This window comes from Mastomys coucha, unplaced genomic scaffold (genome assembly GCF_008632895.1).
Source record: "Mastomys coucha isolate ucsf_1 unplaced genomic scaffold, UCSF_Mcou_1 pScaffold9, whole genome shotgun sequence".
Lineage (NCBI taxonomy): Eukaryota > Metazoa > Chordata > Mammalia > Rodentia > Muridae > Mastomys > Mastomys coucha.
The window spans coordinates 2,364,251-2,390,916 of NW_022196915.1; the positions used below are offsets into that span (position 1 = coordinate 2,364,251).

The window sequence follows — 26,666 nt, forward strand, 5'->3', positions numbered from 1 at the left end:
TGTGTGTTTTGCTTGGTTTGGATTTGTTTTGTTGTTGTTGTTATTGTTGTTTTATTTGGTTTTGTTTTTTCAAGATGGGGTTTTACTATGTAACCCTGGCTGTCCTGGAACTCACTCTGTAGACCAGGCTGGCCTCAGTCTCACAGAGATCCATCTGCCCCTGCCTCCAAGGGCTGGGATTAAAGGTGTGCATCATCATGGCTCAGCCATTAATGGATAGGCTTGCAACCATCTCCAGAACTCTTAACAGTGGAAGGAAGAAGCCAACTCCCAGAAATTGTCCTCTGATCTACAAATGCCAAGTCAAGGGCATGTGTATATGAATACGCATACACACACTTAAAAATAAAAATGAGGTGTGGGAGAAATGGCTCAGAGGCAAAGGGCTATTTCCAGATGATTGTGGGGACAACATATCAGCAGACAGCAAGCGTGGTGGCTAGAGGAAGAAACAGAAAGCTCGCACCTTTTACCACAAGCATGAAGCCAAGAGCGCAAAGTTGTCTTCTCTACTTTCAGTGACATAGTTCTTCCAGAAAGGCTATACCACCTAAATATCCCCAAACTGGACCACTGACTAGAAACCATGGGTTCAAATACTAGAGCCTGTGGGGACATTTTCATTCAAACCAGCACACTCCACTCCCTGGTCTTCATAGACTCCTGCTCATATAATGCAAAAGGCATTCAGTGAAACTTCAAAAGTCCCTGTAGTCTTTCACAGTTTAAAAGCCCAAAGTCTCTTCTAAGATGCAAAGCATCTCAGAATTCAACCTTCTGTAAAACCAAAAGGCATATCACATATTTCCAAAATATGACCCAGATTACCATTCCAAAAGGTCCAAGTGAGCCATAAGAACATACTGGACCAAACCATGACCAGAACCTAGCAGGACAAAACAGCAAATCCTGTAGCTCCATGTCTTCTGTTAAGGGTTCCACCTCTCCAGCTCTCCTGCTGGTAGCCTGCATCTCTCTCTTGGGCTAGTCCTACTCTCTCTATTCAATCCTCTTTGGCAGATTTCCCATAGCATTGATATCTGCAACATTTTGTGGTCTCCACTCGAACCCAAGCTTCCCTTTCACAGCTCCACATAATGGTCTGTCACCACTCTTAATCTCTTAGTATCTTCATGCAGAGAATTCCCTACCACATGTTGCCTAGTCTCAGAGACTCTTAGAAGCCACAGAGGTAGGATCTGTGACCTCTCATTCTTGTATCCTTTAAGTCTAAAGCTGGCACTGTGGGAACAACACAGCCAAGTGTGGCTGCCAGCCAGAGATGGGGGTCACTTGAATCAGATTAGCAGCAATACTTTTTATTCAGTTACTTTCTGGGATCAGAAAATGCTTTAGGCTATTGTATAAGCTGGCAGTTTTGCTGGGTGTGGTCTTGGCTAGAGAATACCCTTTTCCTTTATTCCAGTACAGAGCAAACTTCTCAACTGTGTGAAACTTCCTCTCTCCAGCACATGCCTTGGCTGTAATATTAAGCTCCCTAGATCTCCTTTTCTCTACAAACAGTACAATTTATCTTGTTTTCTAGCCCAAGTCTTTCAAAAATCCTTCCATAATATATATACCCCCTCCCAAAATAAACCACATGGTCAAGTTCATCACAGCAATATCCCACTCTCTTAGTACTAGTTTCTGTTGGTCAGGAGTTTGCACATTGGTATTCCTTTTCCCTGAACTAGGAGTAATCCAGGGAAATGAGCCCCTACCAGTTCTAATTGTAGATATGATAGCTGCCCAACATAAGAGGGCAGTTCAGGTGCCACTCTTGGTCCCTTTGGGAATAGCAGCTGGTACTAGAATTGCAGGAATAATGACTTCCATAACTTAACATGATAAATTCACTTCCAAGCTTAGCACCGGTTTTCAAAAAAATGTCTGAAACCATGCTTATCCTAATTTTCTACTGCTGTGATAAAACACCACAACCAAGGCAACTTATAAAAACATTTACTTTGGCTTATGGTTCCAAAGGTTAGAGTTGTGATGGCAGAACAGCACAGCAGCAGGCATGGCAGGCAGAGCAGGAAACTGAACACTCAAATCCTTTACCACAAGCACAAGCAGAGGGAGTGACCTGAATAGGGCAGGAACATATAATCTCAAAACCTAACTGCCTCCAGTGTACTTTTCCCAACAAGGCTACACCACCTGGCCTGCCTGTACCTTTTACGTACTGAGATTACAAGGATCAGTCAACATTCACAGCAACTTGAAGTTGGGCCATAAAACTAATTTTTACTTTGTTATGAGCCAGAAAAAAATTGCTAGCAGTTAGCCATTGAAAAATTTAAACAACAGCTAATACCATACATAATATTCTCTTTTTAAGAATCATTCTTTCACAGTCTCATAGATATACAATGTCCTTTGGCCACAGTCCATCCATTATCTCTCTTCCATCACTTTTGCCCTCCCCTTTAACCCCCTTTTCCCTCATCTCCCTCCTGCTTTCATGTCTTTGTTGGTGGTGGTAGTGGTAGGTTGTTGTGTGTATATGTGTGTGTGTGTATTGTGTATGTTGACAGGGTCTGGTGTAGCCCAGCCTGGCCTCAACCTTACTAAGAAACCAAGATTAACCTTGAACTTTTGATTCTCCTGCCTTCCGAGTTTTGGGATTTGTCAACATGCCTAGCTGAAAACGATATTCTTGAAGCTGGTCTACAAACCTAAATGCTAAAAATTTAGGTATATTTGACAGATGAATATTCAGAAGTTCTAGAAAATTCTCAGAAGAAATTGTCCAGAAACATTAAAAAGCAACAGATAATAAAGTGTCAAAGGAGGTCACATTAAGTAAATATCTTTAAAACACAAAGCCAAGAGTACCTGCTACGTGCCAGTGCTTCATACATGTAATTCCAGCTATTTAAGGGGAGTGGAGCAAGGAAAACTCCAGGTCTGTCTACAAATCTAGGTCAAGTGCACCCTTTGTGGCATTTCATCATTAAAAACTAATAATAAACCCAGGTAGTGGTGGGCAAGCCTTTAATCCCCGTACTCAGGAGTCAGTGGTCAGTCGGATCTAAGTTCAAGGTCAGCATGATTTATAGCTTGAGTTCCAGTTTATCCAGAGCTATGCAGAGAAACCCTGTCTTGAAGAAGAAGTAATGAGGGCTGAGTATGTAGCTCACCGCTGGAGCCAATTTTCAGGGTTGATGCCAGCAACAGGGGTGTGATGGTGAGGCATCATCAGGACTAAAGAGGTTAGTGATTCACTTTCTAAGATAAATCAAGGATACTGGTAAGCAATATGCCAGTATGAGTCGAAAGATACAACGTGTATATAAACTTTATTCTCTTGTTTGTTCCTCATTTTATTCTATTATTATATATGGGTTTTATGTGGGTGTCCACAGGATAAACTGAGTCTCCAACCCATTAACAGGGTACCATATGCTGCTTTAAAATGCTCCTTACAGCACAATCATACCTTATGAGCAACGACTTAGGTGTTGTTCATCAGTAGAATTCGGAAAATACACGAATCAGAAACCCAGCAGAGTTCTGAGCTATGCTTTGTTTTTGAAGCCACCAGTAACGAAAGGGCAGGACTGCGGCAAATTCAAGAGTGTGAGCCTGGCCTGGGCCACAGACTATGATCGCTCCCCCTTTCCCTTTCCCGTAACTCCGCGCCCCTTGTCCCCTTCCCCCCCCCACCAAAAAAAAAGGCAAAACAAAAACTTGCTCTTTCTTCTGGAGTCTTTTCTTCCACAAAAGACATTTACCTGCCATAAAAAGAAGGCTGTTTAAAATTATCTGTGGGCCCCTACCCGACACAAGCAGCCAGCACACCCTTCTCCTCCACTGGCTGGACCCCTGGGCGCCAACGTTCACAACCGACCTCTCGGTGGCTCGCCCCGCCCTACCCCGCCTCTAGCCCCGCCCCCGGCGTCTCGCCCCGCCCTCTGGCCCCAGGCCTCTGCGGAGGCCTAGGCGCTCCTCAGCGCCTGCTCAGTGCGGGCCACGGTGCGCGAGGTGGCGAAGGCCGCGGCGCAGCCATGGCGTCGGCCACACTGGGCAGCTCGTCGAGCTCCGCGTCCCCGGCCGTGGCCGAGCTATGCCAGAACACCCCGGAGACCTTTCTGGAGGCCTCCAAGCTGCTGCTCACCTACGCCGACAACATCCTGAGGTGCAGCCGGGGCCCTCGAGCCTGAGGGCCGCAGGCGGGCGGGGCCGCCGACACTCGGGCCCGAGGCGGGGCGGGCTGGGCGACGAGGGCTCGCAGAAACTGTCACTGCGTTTGACAGCTGTGGTGTCCCACCTCGCTGCAGGATCCCGGCGCTGTGACTCAGCCCGAGTGCCGGTTAAATGTTCACGCCGAGTTCGGTGGTTTTACACATTCGTAGTTTAAGTTACGAACTTTGTGTTAGTCACCTTTGTTCTGAGTGCAGCACTTTTCCACCACTTCTCCTCACGGGGCTGGAAGTTTGAGTCGGCAGCCTCCCACAGCCGCTTAGGTCAAATGGAGGTAGTTTGGGGAAGGTTACTTTAGTTAAACCCCTGGGCGCTGGCTCTTATAAGTACACTGACCCGAAGTCTGGAGGAATTCTTAGCTTAAAAAGGCTGTACAATTCATGTGGCCCAGCTTTAGAGAATTAGTTGTGAGCGATATGTTTGAGACATTGAGGTGTTTGTTTGAGGTGTTGTCCTGTACCCCAGACTGGCATGGAAGTTGATCTGTACTCCAGAACTCATGACAGTCTCGTCGTCTCGACCTACCAAAAGCAGAGATTACAGGTGTGCGCCACCACAACCATAATTGTTCATTTCGGTAACATTCGTGATATTTAAAATAAATTGAAAAGAGAGCAGCATAATGTGTGATTCTATGGCAGATGTTGTTCAGCATTTGGGCCTGCTCACAGCTACATAATTGTGACCTGTGTGAAGATCACCTTCTTCCTTTGTGACACCTCAGCTTAACCTCAGAGGACAAGGTGTCTGAAAGAACTCATAAGCTTGGTTCTCCAGAGCCCACAGCTGACATTTCATACTGAATGCTTTTAAGTCCTCCACCTCCCACCCCTGTACATAAGAGAGGGATGGATTTGTAAAGACATTTCAATTCTTTCGTACACTGAAACCAAAGATGCTAAGATCAGAGTACTTTGAAGGACGGCTTTGCATGCAGATAATTATTTGGGATCAAAACCATCATTACGAATGCTTACTAAACTTCTAAAAGAAACTGGTTCATTTTACTGCCTTTACTGTGGCTTACATTTCTGATCTTGAGTTTTTGTCTTACAAAGGAAATTAGAGGAGTTTACAAGAGAAATGATTCCAGTTGATGTGAGAAAAATGCTCCCTTAGTTTGTTTTCAGCAACAGTGTCCTTGTGCTAGAATTCAAGGTCTGGCTTTGTTGGGATGTGATATCCTGTTTCTTTATGTCCAAATCCAGTGACTTCTTAACTCCTAAGGAAAAGCTCCATATGTCTTCCTGGTCCCCGGCGTACTTATATACTTCTGTAATTTCAGTAGAGAAACTCAGGTTTCTGTTTGCATTGCTATTTTCTTTTAAACCCACTAGTAGCAGAATGGAGGCACTGTTGAAGGCATATTGTCCCACCATCTCATCTACCTCAGTCTCAGAACAGTTTTTAGAATGGATGTGCATTTGCTTGTTTTGAAGCCGATACTTGTTACTGTAATCTACAGTGAAATAATACTCTTAAATTTCTGTTTGATGTTTGTTGCATTGCCAACAGTAATAAATCTAAATAAGCTACAGAAAGAAATATGTGCTAATTTGTCTGCAAAAACTGCCACCCATTTTAGATGAGCTTACTATCAACTTTATCAAGAGCAGAACAGAACAACTCTCTATTAGTTTTCCTGACATCACTGGTGAGCTGTTTAGCTAATTAGATTCATGTACCAGAGTTTGGTGTAGAACTTGTCATGTCCCTAAGAATAATGTTGAACTTCTTATCCCCCTACCTACACCTCTAAATTGTAGTTGTGGGCTACTGCACTTGCTGTTAGGAGCCACTACAGATTGAGCCAGGGCTCCATGAGTTCGAGGCAAGCACTCTACCATCTGAATGGCTCCCTGTCCACAATTCATTCATTCTTTAATATATATATTTGATATTCTACTGCTTTGTTTACAAAGCACACACAATTGTGGATTATTAACTGTACCAAGTGAAGAACCAAGAATCAAACAGCTTCTTTGATCAAATAATAGAAATATATTTGAGAGAAGAAAGGTGTGATAACCAGTTATAGTGTAACATCAAAGACCAATTCCAAGATAGTGCTTATGTCTCTGTATATTACTATGTTAGGAGATAGTGGGGGTGCCAAATATGAGACATTTATGTGAAGGGATAGGCAAAGGGAACTCACAGTTTCTGTAGTGGAAGAAACAGGCATTGATTGTGAAGCCGTTGCATAATCATAACCATAAATCCAATGGAATGGAGAAAGATAATTTTCAATGATAATGCAAGAAGTAATAGAAGAAAAAAGCAATATAACTGACTTACAATTTTTAATGTAGGTTGCCACTGACATATAGAGAAATTGAGTGTAATTGAAGGTTGGTGAGTCTGCTGGCAGCTTGTATGGTAGAATATGTATAAACATTCTAACCAGAGCAGTAAGTTTCAATTTTAGTCAACTATTTTAAGTGTCATCATAGGCAATATATATATAATTTCCAAGTTTGAGTTTCCTTACTTAAAAAAAGGAAGGAAAATAATCTATTCTAGGATTACCACAACATAAATGAAGGACCTGGAAAATATATAGCTACTACTGAGGTGGTTGTTATTGTTATTTCTGTTAAATTAGGTGAAAAGTTTGGTGGAGTGTTTGACTAAGTTTATTTTTTGAAATTTCATGTGTCTGTAGTCCATTGTTTACTCTTCCTTTCCTTCCCTGTCACCATCCCCTCTAGTGTACAGATCCCTTCCCACATTCAAGTATTTTTGTTTTGTTTTGTCTTGTGTCCTACAGTGGAGGTTTTGTTGTTTGTTTGTTTGTTTTTGGTGTTTGACAATTCTTTTCTGTTATTGAAACAGTTCTGTCATTTGGCATGTTGCGAACACTACTATACCTTGATAAGTATTCAGTGTTTGCTGGAATGAAAAGTGGATGCTAGAGGAGGGGCCAGTGATAGTTCCTGTATCCTTCCTAAGGAAGAGACCCTATTTCAGAAAAAGTGGGAGGGAGAATGTGACTTTCCTTACCTGATTCAAATACAAAAGCAAGTATTATTTTTCTGAAAATTAAATAATTTGGTAGATAACTATGAGAGGAAAATTACTAGAAAGACAAAAATATTTTCAAAGTTAAAGTTGAGCACAGTACAAGAAATTCTACTGCCTTCTCAAGATTCTATCCTTTTAACATCATGAAAAAAACTACACATTCAGAAAAATGTCCCAGGAAAAGATACAAGATAATTGCTAACAAGTAAAGTAAATATTACAACTTAGAAGAATATTTAATAAGTAACAGAGATGGGTGAGGATAGCATCAAAGCATGACAACAAAAACAAAAAACTGGACAGAGAAAATTAAGTTGGTAGAGAACCAAGCAAAAATTCAGGTCAATGCCCAGGACACCACAGAAAGGCAGGACTGACCTTGGGCTTATCTATGCTTGACCTCAAGCAAGTCTGCTTAGCATTTTTAATTTAAAAATGGGTTGAACATTCATAGCTCATTCAGGCAACTAAGAGCTGAAACAAGGGGAGTTGTGAGTTTGAGATGAAACAAGCCAAAGGAAAATAAAGAGAAGGATCTAGGAACTGAGTATGCCTGTCCCTACTGGACTTTGTTAGGGGATGATAGAACCCAGTAAGGAACATGCAGCAGGTTTGGAGAGCTTGAGGAGCTGTGAGGGTGGGGCAGAACAGTTGCGGCTTTAATCAGGTATGCAGTGGTGGTAGCTGATGTACATCATGAAAAGTCATCTGTACATTGACACTTGCTAGGCTCGTTTTGTAGTTCAGATTTTGTTTGTTTAAATGGTGTCCCAGGGAAAATAGGGATGTTGAATGTTCTGTGGTGCACAGGGAGTCTCCCCTCAGCTGTGGTCTAAATTTCATGGTGGTCAAGACTGAGAAACCCTGCCCCTAATACATAGTAAATGTACAGAGGGTAAATACTCCCAAGCTCCCAGCAATCAATGCTTGCTTCCAAAATCATTTGTGATTTTTTTAAATTTCCATTCCTTTGTGGCCCTACAAATTTTATAGAACACAGTGAAAAATCTCATAGTATTATCAAGTTATTATAAAAGTTATTGAACACACAGTCTTGTGATTGTTGTGGAAGGGAGTTTATAGACCAGTACTAATGTGTGACAATTAAGCAGTAATATTTAGAGCTTTGTCCTTGAATATTTGTGGGTTTGTTTTATTTTATTACCTTATTTCCTATGCTAAAAATGTATTTTAGAATGAGATAGAAACTTATAGTAAAAACAGTCATTGGTACAGGGAGGAAAGGAAGCTAAGGGACCATTAAGTTTCATCATGCTGGAAGCAAAGCTTTTTAGCTGTTTCAATTCACAAATGCTTCTTAGTCACCATATTTATACCATGAACACTATTATAGATGATAGGATCCCTCAGAACAAGCAGACAAAGTTCTACCCTCTATCTGGGACTACTTTTAGAAACTTAAAAGACTAAAATAGTACTTATCTGTAACAGCTACACCATTTCCTATGGCAATATTGCTACTGTCATCCATGAAATTGGACAGTACAAGTACTCAGTGGTACCGAAATACGAATCATGACATGTAAATGCTTGTCTGGACTGCTCATTGTTTACAGTTGGAATCTATACTACCATGTATAGGAGTACAGCTGAAAGAAAATGTTAAAGAAACATACATCAACTCTTAGAAAGATGAGTGGTGGTATATTACCCATTATGTTATCTTTTTTTTTTTTTTTAAATCAGAAACCCCAGTGATGAAAAATACAGATCCATCCGTATTGGGAATACAGCCTTTTCTACTAGACTCTTGCCTGTCAGAGGAGCTGTTGAGTGTTTATTTGAAATGGGCTTTGAAGAGGTAAGTATGTGAAAGGGTCTCCTCCCCATTCTTTATGTGCAAAGCAGACAGTAGTGACAATGAATAGTTGTTTGAATGACATTTTTTAAATATATTTTTTAAGATTTATTTATTTAGTGTATATGAGTACACAGTAGCTGTCTTCAGACATACCAGAAGAGGGCATCGGATTCCATTACAGTTGGTTGTGGGTCAGTATGTGGTTGCTGGGAATTGAACTCAGGACCTCTGGGAAAGCAGCCAGTGCTCTTTACTGCTGAGCCATCTCTCTACAACCCCCTACCCCTGAATGACATTTTTTAAATTAATTGATCATTTTGGAAATTTGTAGAATTATTTTTTTAATCTGTTAGATATTTTTAAAGTATAATGAAGTCAGGATGAAATGTAACAGTCTGTATAGATAGGAATTCTGAAAAGTCTCAGTGTTTAGAATAAAGAGCATAAAATACAACCCAAGGATCAAATGTGGCTCCTTGAGTCTTCCAGCAGCATACTTGATTGATCTATAAGTGTGTATTGAATACTACGGTATCACCACTATCTCCAGTAAGAAGTAGAAAAAGTAAAATACAGGAAAGAAGTCACTTGCCTGACAGAATGCTTTTCTCCTGTGAAGTAATCTCAAGGTGTTTTACCATTTTATTTCACAAGAAGAGTTTGGTATTTCCATCCTCTCAAACCTTGTGGCAGAGTTTACTGTTATAATACAGTAAATGTAATTATTAAAGTTGTAAATTATAGCCAGGCATGCTGATCCATCCTGTAGTCTTATCTTTTTGGGAAGCTGAGGCTGGAGGACATGAGTTCAGGGCAGCCTATTACATATTAAGACTATCTCTGTAAGATGGCAGACAGACAGACTGAGGATTTTGAATCTTCTATGTACCCCTATTTCTGGTGTATAGAATATTAAAAGAAATTGAGCAGGAATACAGGTGCCATTTGCAGATGTTGTTAAAGAAATACGATGTAGGGTTTTTTCCCTGTCCACCATTCCTAATCAAATTCTGATGCGCACCGTGAGGATGTAACAGTGAAGTAAGTTAATATAATCCTATCTCACCTACAGCTTATGTTCTAATAGGTTAGAAAACAGGAAAGAGACAACAAGGGTAAAGAAGACAACACGACATGGTACTGCACTCACAACAATTAGAGTTGAAGCACTCTAGCAGTGAAATGACCACAGAATGCCTCTAAGGTGGTAAAGGGTAGGATCTGAGTGACACGAAATGCCTCAGGTACCTGAAACTCAGTTCATACAGGGGATTGGGTCTGCTCAAAGGGCTTCTAGCTGCAGTAGTTCTGACAGGGAAATAGCTTTAGTCATAGACAGAGAGACCAGGCCATATCAGGTAAAGACTTAGACTGTGGTAGCTAATCTTGGTTATTGGTTTGATTAGATTGACTGAACAACCTAGGAGATTGGTAAAACATACTTATCCCAGAGATAAACAGAGCAGGAGGCCCGTGACTAAATGAATGGTTTAATCCCTTGAGGGATTCAAACTTTGATTTGATTAGTTAGTAGAACTATGAAGCTGTGGCCTCTGTGGAGGAAGTGGTTCATTAGGGACATGTCTTAGGATGCTATTTCTTACCCTGACCACGTCCTGTCTTCCTAGAGAGGGTGCCTCCTCCACATGGTCCCACCATCATGATATTCTGCCTGGTTGTGGACTCAGAAACATGTTGCCTAGTGAATCCCTGAGTCTTCTGAACCTGAGCCAAAATTAATCCTTCATCTTTTAAATTGTTTATGTCAGATATTTTGTCAAAGAGACAAGAAATGGAACTAGTATTGACACCACTGGAAAATTTAAAGCATGGAAGACAATTTTCAAATAGTGTTTCAGTTATTGTAAAGAGAATATTCTGGATAATCTAGAGTATAGGCAAGGGATGATACAGGGAAACCATTTTGGCTTCTTACACTGGTCTAAGACGGCATGGCAGTGATTATATATATTTCTGGAGAGCCTTTATTTGTTTGCTCTAATGTTCCTAGCTCCTAGAATATTGTTACTATAGCACAGATAGTAGGCTGTAAGCAGTTGCTGGACAAAGCACTGATGGCACAGAGACAAGATCTAAATGGATTCAGGAATTGTGTATGTGTACATGGGTAGAGGAATGAATCGGTCTTGAATTTAACATCTGTACAAGGGGACAGGAATAAATTGGGGACAAAATAGGTTTAGGTTTCAGACACTAAGTAGATAGGAGTACCACTAATTAAGATGAAAAAATCTTGGAAAGTGTCTGGCGCCTTTTTCCGTCCAGTGGAAATAAGGAGGCAACAACGAGCTCTTCTCCATGCAGTTTAATCAGGAACCTTCATTTTTACTTCTTCTCTAGCTAGCTTCTTTTATATTCTTCTATATCTTCTTCTTACATCTTACTAGTTACATCTTTCTACTTTCTTCTTACTTACTCCTATTTCCTACTTACTCCTATTCCCTACATCTTACTACATACATCTTACTTCTATTCTTATTCTTACATCTTACTTCTATCTTTACATCTTACTTACTCCTATTCTTACATACATCTTACTTCTATTCTCTACATCTTACTTCTATATCTACATACTTACTCCTATATATCACATCTTACTTACTATTACTCTTACATACATCTTACTTCTAATTCCTACATCTTACTCCTATCTCTACATACTTACGCCTATATCTCTCTCCAGCCCCCAGCCCTTGTGGGTTAAATACTTTCCCTGGTCCCAATCAGCATCAGCTACGTGGCAAAGCATAATAGGCTGCGGGAAATCATGCCAGCTTGCATCACAAACTAGAGGCACACAGCTCTTCCAACTAAGGCTTGTTTATCTCAATGCTCTCTGCTCTGGCTGGAGACCAGGTGTTCTATATATATGTATATATATATATATATATATATATATGGTGGCAGCTGCAGCTCCCCACAGGAAAGTGGCAGTTTTATGGGAGAAAACACTGCCTGGCTTTTTGACAGTTTGAGCTACTTTACTATTAAATACTGTTTAAGTAAAAGTATTATTTTGTGGAATAAAATGAGCCCACAGCTCAAACGAGACCTGGCAAGAATTATAAAGCATGGTATCATCTGATTGCAGGAGAATTTCAGACTATAGAGGGGGCAAAATGAGAGCACTGCTGATTCTTTGCAAGGAGATGAAGATAAAACTAGACAGGAAAACTTAGTTGTTGGTGTTTAGAAGCTGTATCAGTTTCTCATAGTTGAAGACACAGGGTACAGGGGATATTTGTCTTTCACCTAACAAATATTTGTTTGCTAGGTAGGGTAACCCTCTGATCTAATTTGCCCAGAAGATGCCTCAGTGTCAGACATTCATCATGGTTGCTTTTGTCCATGCCAGATAACAAACTATTCTAAGACTTGGAATAGTATTTGATGTAAGTGGAGTTACAGTGTTCTGATAACATGAAACTATATTTGCTTTTTTGGCCGTCTTTACATTTCAGACTGCAAGGCAGACCTGAAGTAACTGTTTTATCAGTGTAACTAAGTTGTGTGATGAGCTGATAGAGCTGAAAATGTATTGGGAGTTTTGGTAGGCTTTTAAGTTGAAATGTATGTCTAATATTTACCCTGAAATTTACCAGTATATATTAAATCCTGAAAATTATGAGTGAGGTTGAGGAAGAATGGGATCCAAATGACTTTGTGACCCTGCAGTTTAGTGTAGCAGGGAAGTTCTCAGCTGGGAGCCACACCTGTCTTCTCGCTGCATCCCCTCTCCCAGGCTTCTGTAGGGATGAAGCAGGGCAATTTTTCAGAACAATTTGGGTTGTTTGGTTTTCTGAAACACATTACTGTCATATAGTTGTCATGGGACAGATTTCCTAAACATTGTGCAGTGAGAATTGTCATGGAAAAAATGTTTTGATAAGTAGGTTTGTTGAATCTTAGAATTCTTAATTTCTTGAAACATTCTTAGATCTATTATATTTATCCTATAATTTTGAACTTTTATGAAAACGTGATGCTGTGGACTTTTAACGTGAACATGTTGGCCCATAGGTAACCATTTTTAGGACTGGTTAGAGGGGAAGGCAAGGCATGAGCCACACATCTGTCCTCTTTGGCTCAAGAGGTGTGGTAACAGCCTTTAGTCACATTACAGTTTGTAGAATTACTTTTTGCCATGATTGCTTCTCAACTCCTTGAAACTTGATTGGGTATATTTTCATATGACCTGTTTTCTTGGTTTATAATTTACTATTTTAAATTAAGAGTTTTGTGTTTACATTAAAGCTGTCTGTGCTGTAGATAAGCACTTAACTAATATCAACAAATACTGCTTATTTTGTTGTGTTTTGTTGTGTTTGTTAGAAGCCTTATCTTATTAATACTGTATATATGCTTTTGTGCGTGTGTGTGTGTGTGTGTGTGTGTGTGTCAGCAACAGGGATTGGGGTAGGGGCAGGTGCTGGAAAGATAACCCAGCTGTCAAGGGCCATTGCTGCCTATACAGAGGACCTGATTTTGGTTCATCACCCACATTCAGTAGCTCACAAAGGCCTGTACCTCCACGAGATCCAATGTCCTCTAAGAGGCTTTGTGGGTATCCACACTCACAATCATACACACAGATGCATAACTAAAATTATTTTTAAAAATACATGTTTAAGAAAATATTCTATAGTACCAGGCATTGTGGCACATTCTTTCAATCAGGAGGCAAAAGCAAGCAGATCTCTGAATTTGTGGCCTACCCAGTCTATATAATGAGTTGCTGACCAGCCAAAGCTACACAATGAAACCCTAAATTTAAAAAATAAAGAAATCAGTCTATAGTTTGGGACTAAAAGTGTCACTTGAGGGTAGAGGACTTGCCTTCATTGATCTTGGGATTCTGCTGCCTAGCATCCTGAGTAGCTGGGATTATAGGCCTCAGCCTCTTGACTCAAGCCTTTCATATGGTAGTATTTCTACGATCATGGCTTTATATGGAATTTAACAGAAAATAATAGTACTTTATTTTATTGCAGAGAATATACAAATAAATACTTTTCCACTCTTACCATTTAGTTTATTCTAGTGTGTACAAGACTCTTAGCACCACAAAGAAATTAACTATCAATGTATAGTTTTAACTGTTTTAGGGAAATGGTGCCCCCAGAGAACATACTTCTGATCATATAACTGTTTGGGTTAGAAATTGTTTTATAACTTCTATAAAAAATAATGTTTTAGTTAAAATTGTGTACTCCTAATCATTATTACTATATATAATTTATTAAACAAGGTCAAGGTAACTGACATTCATATCATTTCAGACATACATAGTTTCTTTGGGAACATTGAAAATACTATTGACTATTTTGAGATAGTCAGTTGTCAACCATATTTGTCTTACTATGTGTTACATAACTTCTTACTGGTTTTATTAAGACTTTCTTTTTGTTGTGCTTTTATTTTTAAACTGTATTGTGAGACCATCTCACTAACTTTCCTAGGCCTTTATTGATCTTGGCATTCTGTGCCTACCATTCTGAGTAGCTAGGATTATAGGCCTCAGCCTCTTGGCTCAGGCCTTTTGCATGGCAGTATTTCTACCATCATTTCTTTTAATGGAATTAATAGAAAATAACAGTATTTTTTTTTTTTTTGCAGAGAATATAGGAATATATATTTTCCTACTCTTATGCTAATATTGTAAAATGTTATAATTTTCTCAAGCTCTCCTAAGGCTAGGAATGTAGTTCTGTTGGTAGAGTACTGCTTGCCAAGCATGCTTGAAGCCATAGGTACAAGCCCCAGCACTACATAGATTGTACTTGGTGGCACAGGTTTATAATTCCAGCACTTAGGAAATGGAAGGAGGAAGATCAGGAAGTTCAAGGTCATCATCAGCTAGAGAACAAATTCGAGGCTGCCCTGGGATATAGGACACCTGTCTCAAAAAACAAGTAAATAAAGGTCCCTGGATTACATTAAATATGCCAAGCTTTATATACTAATAAGGAAACACATTTTCTTTTAGTTTAAAAACTAGCATATTTGTTAATATATGATACATTCAGGGCTGAAGAGATGGTGCCATGGTTAAAGGTGCTGTCTGCTCTTCAAATCACTAGTTTGACTCCCAGCACCCACATAGCAGCTCAGAAACATGTGTAATGCCAATTCCAGTGGAGCAGACACTCCTTTGGCTTCCCTAGCACCAAACACATACAGTGCACAAGACACACACACAAATATATATAGCCAAAATACCCATATATATATAAACATATTTTTTAAAAAAGATATGATACACTCAAATGTATCAACACCACTGTGTATAAGAATGACTGTCACTTTAAAGCAGAAATTAAGATTTTTCTCAATTCTATAAATTCCAGGGAGAAACACATCTTATCTTTCCTAAAAAAGCTTCAGTGGAACAGTTACAGAAAATCCGCGATCTGATTGCCATAGAGAGAAGCAGCAGATTGGATGAATCAAGTAAGAAGGTGGAGTTCTCTCAGCAGCCCGCTGCTGTCAAGCTTCCTCTGGAGCAGTCTGAAGATCCTGCTGGGTTAATGCAGCACTCAGGAAACCAAACGGGGCAGCTGCCCAGCCTACCCTCTGCTCCAATGGTAGTGTGAAAACCAACGCGCCTTACTTTTCTCAGTGTTGAAACAGCAAAAGAGAAGCATTCCTAAGTCATGTCTCAAATGATGTTGGGTTTAAACTCTAACATCGTTAGATTTGCTAAGAAATTTGAAAATTGTCAGAGTTGTAGCAAATGGGAGGGAAATGGCCACCTTTTATATTCCTCCTTCCTTCAGTTTCTTGCAGACAGTTTCTTGCTATGTAGCCTGGGCTGACTTTCAAGCCATGATCCTCACACTTCAGCCTCTTGAGTGGTGGGATTATAGTTGTGTATAAACATGGCCAGCTGTTGTACTTACATTTTAAAATATAACTGTGACATACTTCTGAAACAATAAGGTTTTGTTTATTATTTACAATCTTCTTGTTTCCTCAGTATTTAAATCAGTTATACAAAGGAGTATGTCTTTAAACTCAAACAAATGAAATTACTGAACTTGTGTGTATTATGGCAATTAGATTAATTGATTGCTTCTATTGTGTTTACACTTGTAATTTAAATTTTACCTGCTGCCGATCTTGGTGGGAATTTAATTCTCTTGGTCCAACTATTATCTATATCTTAAGTAAAAAAAAAAATGGGTTCTTTAGGTTTTAGGTAATTAATAATCTGTTAATAAACTGACAATAAATACTTAAAATCAGTGAAATTTAGTTATTAACATGAAGAACTGAAGTCAAGGTTTTTGATGCCTTAGCAGACACAATTGGCAAATTTAAATGATCCCATTTAAAGTTGCTGTGTGTCTTTTCTTTGAGATCTATAAACAAATATCTACTATATCTCATTAGGAGCAGACCAAGAAAATGAGTTCATCCAAGTCTAGCTTGGTGAACTACTGAATTTATTGGGCAAACTTATAGGCTTATGAAAAATACATAAAAACAGCTGCATCACTGAAAAGGTCCACCCGGTGTGGGTCATGGGTGCACTCCTCCCAGAAGCTGCATAGATGGAATCCACTTTGTAGTTAGCTTTCCACTCCTTATTTACTCTGGTCATTCCTGGCAGCACATGCATCTGGGTTAGGTCTTAGAAGAGGCAGGGAGAAAGAAGAATCTTAGGCAAGAGTCTGTATTAGTTCTTTTTCTGTTGCTATATAAAACACTATGTCTAAAGCAAATTTATAGAAAAGGAGGTTTATTTAGAGCTTATGGGTAAAGAGTGTTAATGTCCATAATGACAAGGAACAGCATTGAAGTAGGTGGAAGATGCAGCCTGTGAGAGCTGACATCTTGAACTATAAACAGGAAGCAGAAAGAGGGCTAAATGAGAATGGCTTACAGCTTTTGAAATCTCAGTGCTTGCCTACATTGGCACATTTCTTCCAACAAGACCATACCTCCTAAACAGCCAAAGAGTACCAACAGCTGGGGCCAAATACTCAAATTTTCAAGACTTAAGAGTGACAACATCTCATTCAAACCATCACAGGTTTTAATGCCCTTTGTACATTTTAAGGTCTCCCAAGTGCTGGTCATCACTTTTTCTGTGATTCTAAGATAACAGGGGTCATGTCATACCTGGAGGACAATATTCTCTAACAATATGAGATACTTTGTTTGCAAAAACTCCTTTTGATAAAGGTTATTAAATATTCTCAATTTTTACAGTCAAGCTTTTCTGCTATTTCCATAGTAATTTTATGAATAACAAGTTTAAACTCTTATCCATTTATTTTAATTTTAGTGGTCAATATCCTCCATACAGTAAAACTTTACAGGATCAATTCTTAAATCCACCCATCATCTTTTTAAATTGGCTAATTCTGGATACTTTAAGCTCTTTTCTTTGTCTCATCCTAGAGGACCTCAAGATGCTCCTTTGAAAATAATAAAGGTTGTAGGTCCTGGCCAGCTAAGAGACAGATGTGTCCTGTCCTTTTTTGTAACTTGTATTGAGTAGTAGTAGTTCCTGGTTGCTGTGTGTATATGTGTGTGTGTGTGTGTGTGTGTGTGTGTGTGTGTGTGTGTGTGTGTGTGTGAAAGATTCAACTCCTTGTTTTTCTAGAGAAGGTTTAATTGCTCTATCCATGCTCATTTGTGTCTCCTTTGATTCATAAAACCTGTAGGTACTCCAAGTCCTTGTTTCTCTTTCCTTTGCTTCATACGTTTCATTGGTTTATAGTAATAAATTGAGACAGTTCTTAGAAAGGTAACTGTTGAATCATCAAACACACAGGAGCCAGCATATTGGAAGTAAAAACCTTGTAAACTCTGGAGCTTTCAGGGTTTGCTTTTAGAAAATGTTATTCTCTATGTAAAGCTTCACATCTTCAGTATAGAGTTATCAGTTACACAACAGTAGACCTCCTGCTTGACTGACAGGGTATAATTCCAGTCATCCCACCCCTTAAAGCAGTGTTTGCTGTTCTTTTTTTTTTTTTTTTTTTTTTTTTTGAGACAAGGCCTCACTTGAGCCAGATGGGCCTTCAACTCACTATCATCCTGCCTCCACCCACAAGATGCTGAGGTTATAGGCATACGCCATATTTTTCAGTGTATATTTTACCTGTAATAGAATGTTGAACATAATATAATCACTGTCTATTTTTAGGTTGTGTGCTTCTACAATAATATTTCATATATTTCATGTAAAACTTAAGTGAAAAATAAGAATAAATTTAAAAACCCTCCTGTGGATTCTCATATCCCTTCCATGTGTGTAAGTAGCCCATTAGAGGTCTTTATCAGTTTCCAGATACATTGATACAGATACAGAGTCTTGCTTAACCTTTTTTTGATTTTAACAGATTTGAAGTTTTCTGAGTATTAGAATACATCATTTTAAAATTTCCTACTGTATTTTGTTTAATTAGTGTTAAAAGTTTAAAATGTTCATTCTTACAAAAACTTAAAAATATCTATATTTATTCCTGAACTAAGTACTTCATTAGTGTTGTTGCTCAGAAGATCTCTTCCTACTTTCTGAATCATGGTTTGCTCCTAACCTTGCAGGTCAGGCATTATGTAAGGCATAAATGATGACAGCTTTAAGATACTGTCAGTCAAAATAAACGACATTATTACCAACAAGACTTCTAGAGATATATACTATTGGTGGGATAGTAATTATCAACTCCTCCTTGGTTCTTATTTCTTTATGAACTTTATGAAATTCTAGTAATTTATGAACAGCTCTTGGTTGTCTGTGAATTACTAGAATGCACTTTCTTTTTTGTAACCTGGGTTGACTTCAAACTTGGTGTGTAGTTAAGAGTGACCTTGAACTTCCTATCCTCCTGTTCCCACATCCCAAGTGTTGAGACTACAGACAGGCATCTGAAATATATTTTACAAAATGTTTTACTTGTCTTTATGTTTGTGAGTGTGCATGAGTTTAAGCCAGAAGAAGACATCAGATCCACTGAACTAGAGTTACAGGCAACTGTAAGTTGCAGTGTAGGTGCTGGAAACTGACCCCAGGTACTCTGCAAGAACAGTAAGCACTCTTTATCACTGAGCTATCTCCCTGCCTCTAAATATCATTTCATTTGAACTTTTAATCATTAGTTTCTATTCTGTAGGAGAACTTAGCAATTATTTTTACCATCATCATTTTGAGTGTTAGTACCAATTGAGCTTTATAATGAACTAACATCAAATTGAAAAAATTAACTTCCATTGAAGCTAAATAAATTCTAGTAAACTTTGTAACTGTTTCTGTAGCTATATAAGGTTAGTTTTTAAAGTTTAAGTCATGATGTATATAAAAAATTGTTAAGAATTTTTCATAATTCTTTACCATTAGAAAGTACTGCCTGTTTTATATAAGGATATATTTTTAAAATAATTATTATAATTTATGGTTAGTCCATTGAAATTATTTAATAATACAATAATGGGAAAATAAAGTCACCTACATATTTGTTCTTATTACAGTTTTGGGGTTGACAGCCAAGGCTTCTTAAGTGATAAAAAGATGCTATATTACTGAGCTATAGACTCTCTGAGCTCATTACTTTTTAAATTTATCTGTCTCATAAGAGTAAGATAACTTCTTAGTCTGAATCTATTTAATAAGAGAAGAAATCTTTTTGGGCATAAAAATTTTAAATTTCAGTAATTTGCTAATCTGCCACTCTTAAATGTCGGACATACCTTTACATCCTTAAATAGGGGATTGCTTCAATTATGATAGATCCTAATGTTTGCACATTTAGTCTCTATTAAAAATGATGAAGCTAGGACTGGAAAGATTGCTTAATAATTAAGAGCATGTATTATTCTTGCAGAAGTTCCCACTACCCCTATCAGGTGGCCTACAACCATCGGTTACTCCAGCTCTTTGGGATCCAACAAGCTCTTCTGACTCCACAGGCACCTTCCCTCGTGTATACCATGCACACACAAGTTGAAAAAACATCCTTTTTGGTGACAATGATGAATGTGGTGGGTGGGACATTAATTCTAGCATTCAGAAGGATCATGAGTTCCAAGATAACTTGAGCTACATAGGGAGACCCTGCCAAAACAAACAATAAGTTGTAGTTTGTTTGAGGTCAAGACCAGCTAGAGAAACAGGTAAACTGAGAGTGGTAAAACTAAACACTATAAATTATATGTACGTAACATTTCAAATTTTCTTATCGAAAATACACACATGAAATTTAAAGTCTGGAAAAGCACATACACATATCTTAACCATAATCTTCTGAAAAGTGGTAAAATTGTGGGTGATATTTACACCTCTTAGTAGTTCATTGGGATTTCTTTTCGCAACAGCATATAGTTTACACACAGAAGAATTTATTTTTTGTAAGAAATGTTCATTCAGTTCTAAAAGGAATTAAAACTGTCACTTAAATGTATTATTAAACAGAACTTTCATGCTTAAAAATAGGTTCCTATCAAGAAGTCACAAATATAAAGGATGGTTTGAAAGGTGGAAAAGAGCTGGTGGGCTTGGAGATGGTTAATTCTTTTCTAGGAAAGTGAGGGTGTTCATCTAGCATCACTGATTTGACAGAATCCTGAGCATTGTATTTTCTTATAGAGTCTTAAATATCCCACGTCTGAACCAAAATAACTGGAAGTATGAATAATGAAGGAAAAGCCTTTTTGGTCCCAAACAGATTTCACATTTTAAACTTCCACTTATACTCCAAATAAGTTTTCCTGTGCCAGGCAATTAACTGCTGCCTTAGTACATGGTTCCCCAGCTGCTGTAATCACCCTACAATCAACAGCCTTCTATTTCTATGGCTTAAGCCCCGCTTTATGGGCCAGTGACTATGTAATGAGATAAGGTAAGAAAATAAAGTTTATTGTTGAAGATCATTTGAGTGCCATTAAAACTACAATGAATGAGGTAATTTTTGGATAGAAAGGAATAAATTGAAAATAAAAATACATTAAATGAGTTCTTACCCTCTCAGTAAATGAAAATCTTCATTTAAGAAAAAGACACCACTTTAAATATATCATTTTAATAAAAATTCTTTCAAGTGAAAATGGAGATTTTCATATAGTTTTTGCTTTATAATAATTTCTGTTTGTGTCAACATGTTCTCCCTGTTGAATTTTCTACTGCTTCAGTTCTTACAACTGAACCTGAATTTGCTCTCCTCTCAACTGTTGACTACTACTGCTAACTGGGATCCCATCCTCTGACACTCTGGTCGCTCTTCTCAGGAAGGCTTCTTGTGACGTTTTTTGTACCTTTCCCTAGGCCTGTTTTTTCCCAGGTTGCACTGACATCACAGACTTGCTGCTGCTCTCCCGTGTTCTCATTGTCTCCATTTCTCAAACACTTGTCTGACATGTCTCCATTCTTTCATTATGTAAGATATTATGGACACGTATTCTGAATATATCTTATTTGCTCTATTCGTGAATACTGTGTACATTATACAACAATGCAATGAAAAACTCATTTAATTCTAAAAATTAGAAATACATTGCTTACTTTCTAACTATGCACATAAATCTACACTTTACATAGTACTGATAATTTTGGATTTAGGGGTATAATTTTGTTAGAGCTCACGATTTTTTTGTTGTTGTTGGTACATTATGATGCAGAGTTTGCTGGTGCATATGTGAAGAAGGGAAGGAATCCATGTTAGAATAGAATGCCCTCTCACTTTTGCCTGTCTACTTGTATTAACTTTAATACCCATAGTTCTTTGTAATATTTTAAAGCCAGGGACGATGTTTAAGAAAACCAGCACTCAGGAGGCAGAAGCAAGGAGACCTCTGAGTTTGAGGCGAACCTGTTCTACAGAGCAAGTTCTAGTACAGCCCGGGCTGTAAAGAGAAATTCTGTCTTGAAAACCAAACTAAAAACCTCCATACTTATGAATGTGCTTAGCCAGGAGCACCTAAAAGTGTAACTCTGCTGCACAGCATAGACACAGATGGCAGCAGGCCATTCCTCTACTTCCTGCCATTCTTTTCTTCTCTGAGTACTTCTGCAGCTCATGAGGGAGCCACTTCTCATTTAAATATTAGCCAGTATTATAAGTTTATCACTTTAAATTTTTGACTAATATTGATGATAGTTCTAGTTCTAGCATTTTCTTCCCATTGAACCATTCAATAAAATTCATCCGTGCCTATCCGTGCCTACAGTTAGCCCACTTGGACAGCTTGGCCCCTTGTAACTTATTTTCCCTCTTTATATTATTACAAACTGTTCTAAGATCTAGAGTCTTTGTTCTGCTATATTTCTTCAGTTGTTTTTGTTGGGCTTTTGTACACCCCAGGCTGGTTTTGGAACTCACTGTGTAACCAAGAGTAAGCAACTGAGCTGCCTGCCTCTGTCTTCCAAGTCTAATTGTGGGTCTGTAGCAGCACACCTAGTTGTAAGGGCTTAGTTCAGCCTTTTTTCACTTGATCACTCACTATTGAGGGCAGCTGGTCATTTCTTACTGTAAGTGGTTTGCTGCTAATCTAGCTTCTCATGGAGAAAATCTATCCATCATTCCTATTTTTCTCCTGCTTGGTGCTTCCCACCATGGGCTGACTCTTCTAATTTCAATTTACTTTATCAAGACAGTCCCCCACAGACAGGCCACAGATCACCTACCCCAGTGTATGGTCCCTCCTTGATACCCCAAAGTGATTCTAGGTTATGTCCAGTGATACATGCTAGATAAGCACTGTATCAACTGAGCTACATCCCTAGCCTTCCTTGGTACTAAGAATAAATTGTTTAACTTACCATCTTATTCTAGTATCCTAGTAAATAGGGGATCAGTACACATTTATGGAAGTGTCATTGGATTCCTGTGTACTGTAGGCTACTTGATCTTTGAAGGCAGTGTCAGTGTTTGTTTCTGTCTTAGTTACTTTTCCAGTGTCTGATTCATTCACAGACCGATATTTATTAACTCACTGTGGTGGATCTATGAATATATGATTCATTCTTTTTCTTTCTTTTGTTCCTTCATTTTTTATTTCTTTATTTTATCTTCCTCTTCTTTCTCATCTTCCTTGTGTATGTGAGTGCTTGTGTGTGCGTGTGTGTGTGTGTGTGTGTGTGTGTGTGTCTGTCTGTCTGTCTGAGATAATGAGACTTACACCTAGGCTTCATACATGCTAAGCAAGTACTGAACCACTGAACCCTATGTCCTCACCTCTTTTTACCTTACACCTGCTGAGACAGGGTGTCACGTAGTTGTCCACCCTGGCCTTGAACCTAACAATTCTTTAACCTGAACCTCTGCTGTAGCTGGGATGCAAGCCCATGCCACAGAACTTAGCTTCTACTTCTTTCTTATATACATATCCCAGTGCTTAACACAATGCCTGGCATACTACATTCAGTAATGATTTGCTAATCCAGTCAAATTTACTATGATTGCTCTTGTTAAGTAGCACCTGCCTCCTGATTAATGGTTTCTGTGTTGTGATAGTTTATAAAGTACTAATTTTACTTTTCTACATAATTAGCTAGGTTGTGTATAAGTTCTATGTACCTAGTCATTTTTCATCAGAATTTCAAACTATGTGCTCCATGTGTTTTCAATAAGATATTTGAAACCAGACACTCTGCCCTCTTCCTCATACACATTTAATTTTTCTTACTGCTTAAAGGCTTTTAGGATTTTATTTTTTACCTACTACTATTCATTGTTGTAGTCTAGTTAGTTTTCCATCCATCCTAGTTCTTCAGCTATGTGAGATTGCTTCTGTTATTTCTTTAAGATGATTCTTTTCCCCAAAGATTTACTTATTTATTTTTATGTATATGACTGCTGAATCTGCGTGCACACCTGTATGCCAGAAGAATGCATCAGATCTCAGTATAAATGGTTATGAGTCTCCATGTGATTGCTAGGCATTGATCTCAGGACCTTTGGAAGAATAGTCAATGTGGTCTTAACTGCTGAGCCATCTCTCCAGCTCCCAGCCCCCTTTGAGATGTTTCTTTTTTTTCATTGTTTGTAATTTTTTCTAGAATTCCTCCTAGATTTGAAAGCTCTGACTTATCTTGAGTGCCTGTTCTCTTTATGCATTACTCTTAGAAAATGTCTTAGACTTCTGATTGATCTTTCTTTGATACATATATTCTGCTGTTTTATCATACCAGTGGCTTCTTAATTTCAGTGTTTAAAATTTTATTCCTAAGATCTGTACTAGAGCTATTTGAATACTGATGGTTCCCACTTTACAGTGTTTAACGTACAGATGTGGTTTGAGTTTTCTACTTTATGTGGCATGAAAGAAAGGCAGTGCACATCCAGGAGAAACCATCACTAGAAACTGAGTGTGTTCATTGTCTTCCTGGACTGGAGATATATGGCAGACACTGTCTAGCAATGATGAACAAGGGCAGTGAGCTGCAGCTCCACCAGCCTCAGCATCCTGAGGTCCACAGTGTACCATGTCACCAGTGGATTAGGGAGACGAAATGCTTTTTCACTCAAAATATTGTCAACTTGTTTTCTAGGATATAACCCCATTGGAGGAATGTCTTTATGAGATGTGCTCTAGTCTTAGAAATGTACTTCTTTTCAATCTCAGCTGTGTTTTCCATTGTTTTGGTAGGGTTTGCTTTTCTGATACTAATTCTAACATATCTAACACATTTTTCATTTCTCGTGGCTCTTGCCAGTATTGTAGACTCTTCCATACCTGGCATAGCCTAGGAGCCTGCCAGCTTCATTTGCTTCCATCATCTGTACAGAAACACCTGGTATAGACTTGATGACTAACCTTTCTTTTGTGGTGTCAAGAGACAGGCTTTTCTGGTGATGAGATAACTAAGAAGAAGAAACACTGTTCCTCCTGCACTTCCCTTCCTATTGTGTGGTCTTTAGCTTCTCACATCTTAGAGTTATTTTGGAATATTTTTCACTTTCTGTCAATACTGTGGGAGGTAGGCATACTGCCTTGCTTTCCCCTCTAGTCCATGCATACACCTTTCCTCTTTTAGGTATGTACTGACATTCTCTGTCTGATAACCCATGCCTCCTTTGTGATGCCCTATGTTACAAGGGTTTAAAGTTGCACTGCTCAGAGCACTGTCTTGCTCAGAGTGTATGATTAGGAATTCAATAGCAAATGTATGTCATTAGTAGTATATGCACATTGGGAAATAGACAGGCCCAGATCTTAGTATTGTAAAGGTATCTATATAATTGTTTTTGGTAAATTCACATTGTCTCTATGAAATCCGAGAACCACAGCATTATTATATTATCTCTGTAGTATTGTAAAAAGCTAACATTAGTGTTTTTTCTTCTTAGGTTGTTGGTGATTCAACCATCTTAAAAGTTCTCCAGTCCAACATTCAGCATGTGCAGCTCTATGAAAATCCTGTCCTCCAGGAGAAAGCATTGACTTGTATCCCAGTCAATGAACTAAAACGAAAATCTCAAGAAAAGTTATTCAGAGCTAGAAAGTTAGATAAAGGTAGTGGCTTCCATAATGATTTATTGCTATTTATGCATCATTGCTAGATACTAATGCCTTTAGCTATGTGTGCACACTATAAAAAATAACTAGACCTATATAGATTTTTAAGAAGTATAACAATAATGGACATATTTTTGCTTTTAAAAGACATATTTTGTGGTAACAGAAATATAGAAAATTTCCTATCCTAGCTTTTTAAGTATACAGTTCATTGCTATTAAATACTTTTCTTTACTGCATGACCCTTATCACCATCCTTCCTTCTGTCATATAAAATGGAAATGCCCATTAAATTGTTATGCCCTGCCCTACCCTAACTCCAGCTACTGGCAATCACTGTTCTACTCTCTGTCTCTGATCTTGACAGCTCTGTTGCATAGAAGTGCATTGTAGTTGGCTTATTTGATTCAGTATAATATCTTCAAGACTTATTCATGTTACAACATACTATAGAGTTGTCTTCTGTTGTGAGATAGATGATGATCCATAATGTGTACATCCATGTCTTGCCTGTCTAGTCATCTGTTGGTGGATACTTGTTTTGCTTTCATGTTTAGCTCTTATGCTGCTATGAAAATGGATAAACAGATATCACTTTGACACCTAGTTATAATTATTTGGTAGTTTAGCTTGAAAGTACTAGTATGCTAATTTTATTTTATTTTTTGAAGAATTACCAAATTTTTCCACAGTGGCTGTACCTCTTTTTTTTTACCTTCTCATCAGTAGTGTACAAGAATTCAGTTCTTATCTCTGTTAGCAGCTATTTTATATATATATATATATATATATATATATATATATAATACTTTACATATTATAACTATAAGATATATTTATAATTATATATGTAATAATATAATTACATAAAACCAAAATATTTTCTATTATATATTATTTATATATATATAAAATAACCATGTTAATAGGGCTGAGGTAGCATCTCAGTTTTGATTTGCCTTCCCAAAAATGTTGAACATCATCCTTGAAAATTTTCTATTTAACATTTCTTTTAAAAGTATTTTTAACCTGGATATGCATTTTTATAATATTGGTTTGTGGGGAAGGTAGAACATTATGGAATATAGAGCAAGTATCTTTTGTATGTGGTTCTTTTTTTTTT

The 26,666-nt window shown here is 38.1% G+C and overlaps 2 protein-coding genes across 7 annotated transcripts in view; one reads left to right on the forward strand and one right to left on the reverse strand.

Moving 5' to 3' along the window:
- The window catches only part of Oxsm (3-oxoacyl-ACP synthase, mitochondrial), a 9,478-nt gene extending 4,975 nt beyond the window's left edge, over nucleotides 1-4,503 (reverse strand). The window contains exon 1 of one of the 5 annotated variants that reach the window (XM_031363079.1): nucleotides 3,744-4,093. The gene's annotated coding sequence lies outside the window, so the exon portion shown is untranslated. Of the gene's footprint in view, nucleotides 1-3,448; nucleotides 3,662-3,743; nucleotides 4,094-4,126 lie in introns of those variants that run through there. The other 4 variants (XM_031363084.1, XM_031363082.1, XM_031363083.1 and 1 more) reach the window with 4 other exon arrangements.
- The window catches only part of Ngly1 (N-glycanase 1), a 58,047-nt gene continuing 35,260 nt past the window's right edge, over nucleotides 3,880-26,666 (forward strand). The window contains exons 1-4 of one of the 2 annotated variants that reach the window (XM_031363074.1): nucleotides 3,880-4,147; nucleotides 8,944-9,058; nucleotides 15,427-15,663; nucleotides 25,375-25,540. In XM_031363074.1, coding sequence (XP_031218934.1) covers nucleotides 4,017-4,147; nucleotides 8,944-9,058; nucleotides 15,427-15,663; nucleotides 25,375-25,540 — 649 coding nt within the window. In that variant the 5' untranslated portion in view covers nucleotides 3,880-4,016. Of the gene's footprint in view, nucleotides 4,148-4,604; nucleotides 4,756-8,943; nucleotides 9,059-15,426; nucleotides 15,664-25,374; nucleotides 25,541-26,666 lie in introns of those variants that run through there. The other variant, XM_031363076.1, reaches the window with a different exon arrangement.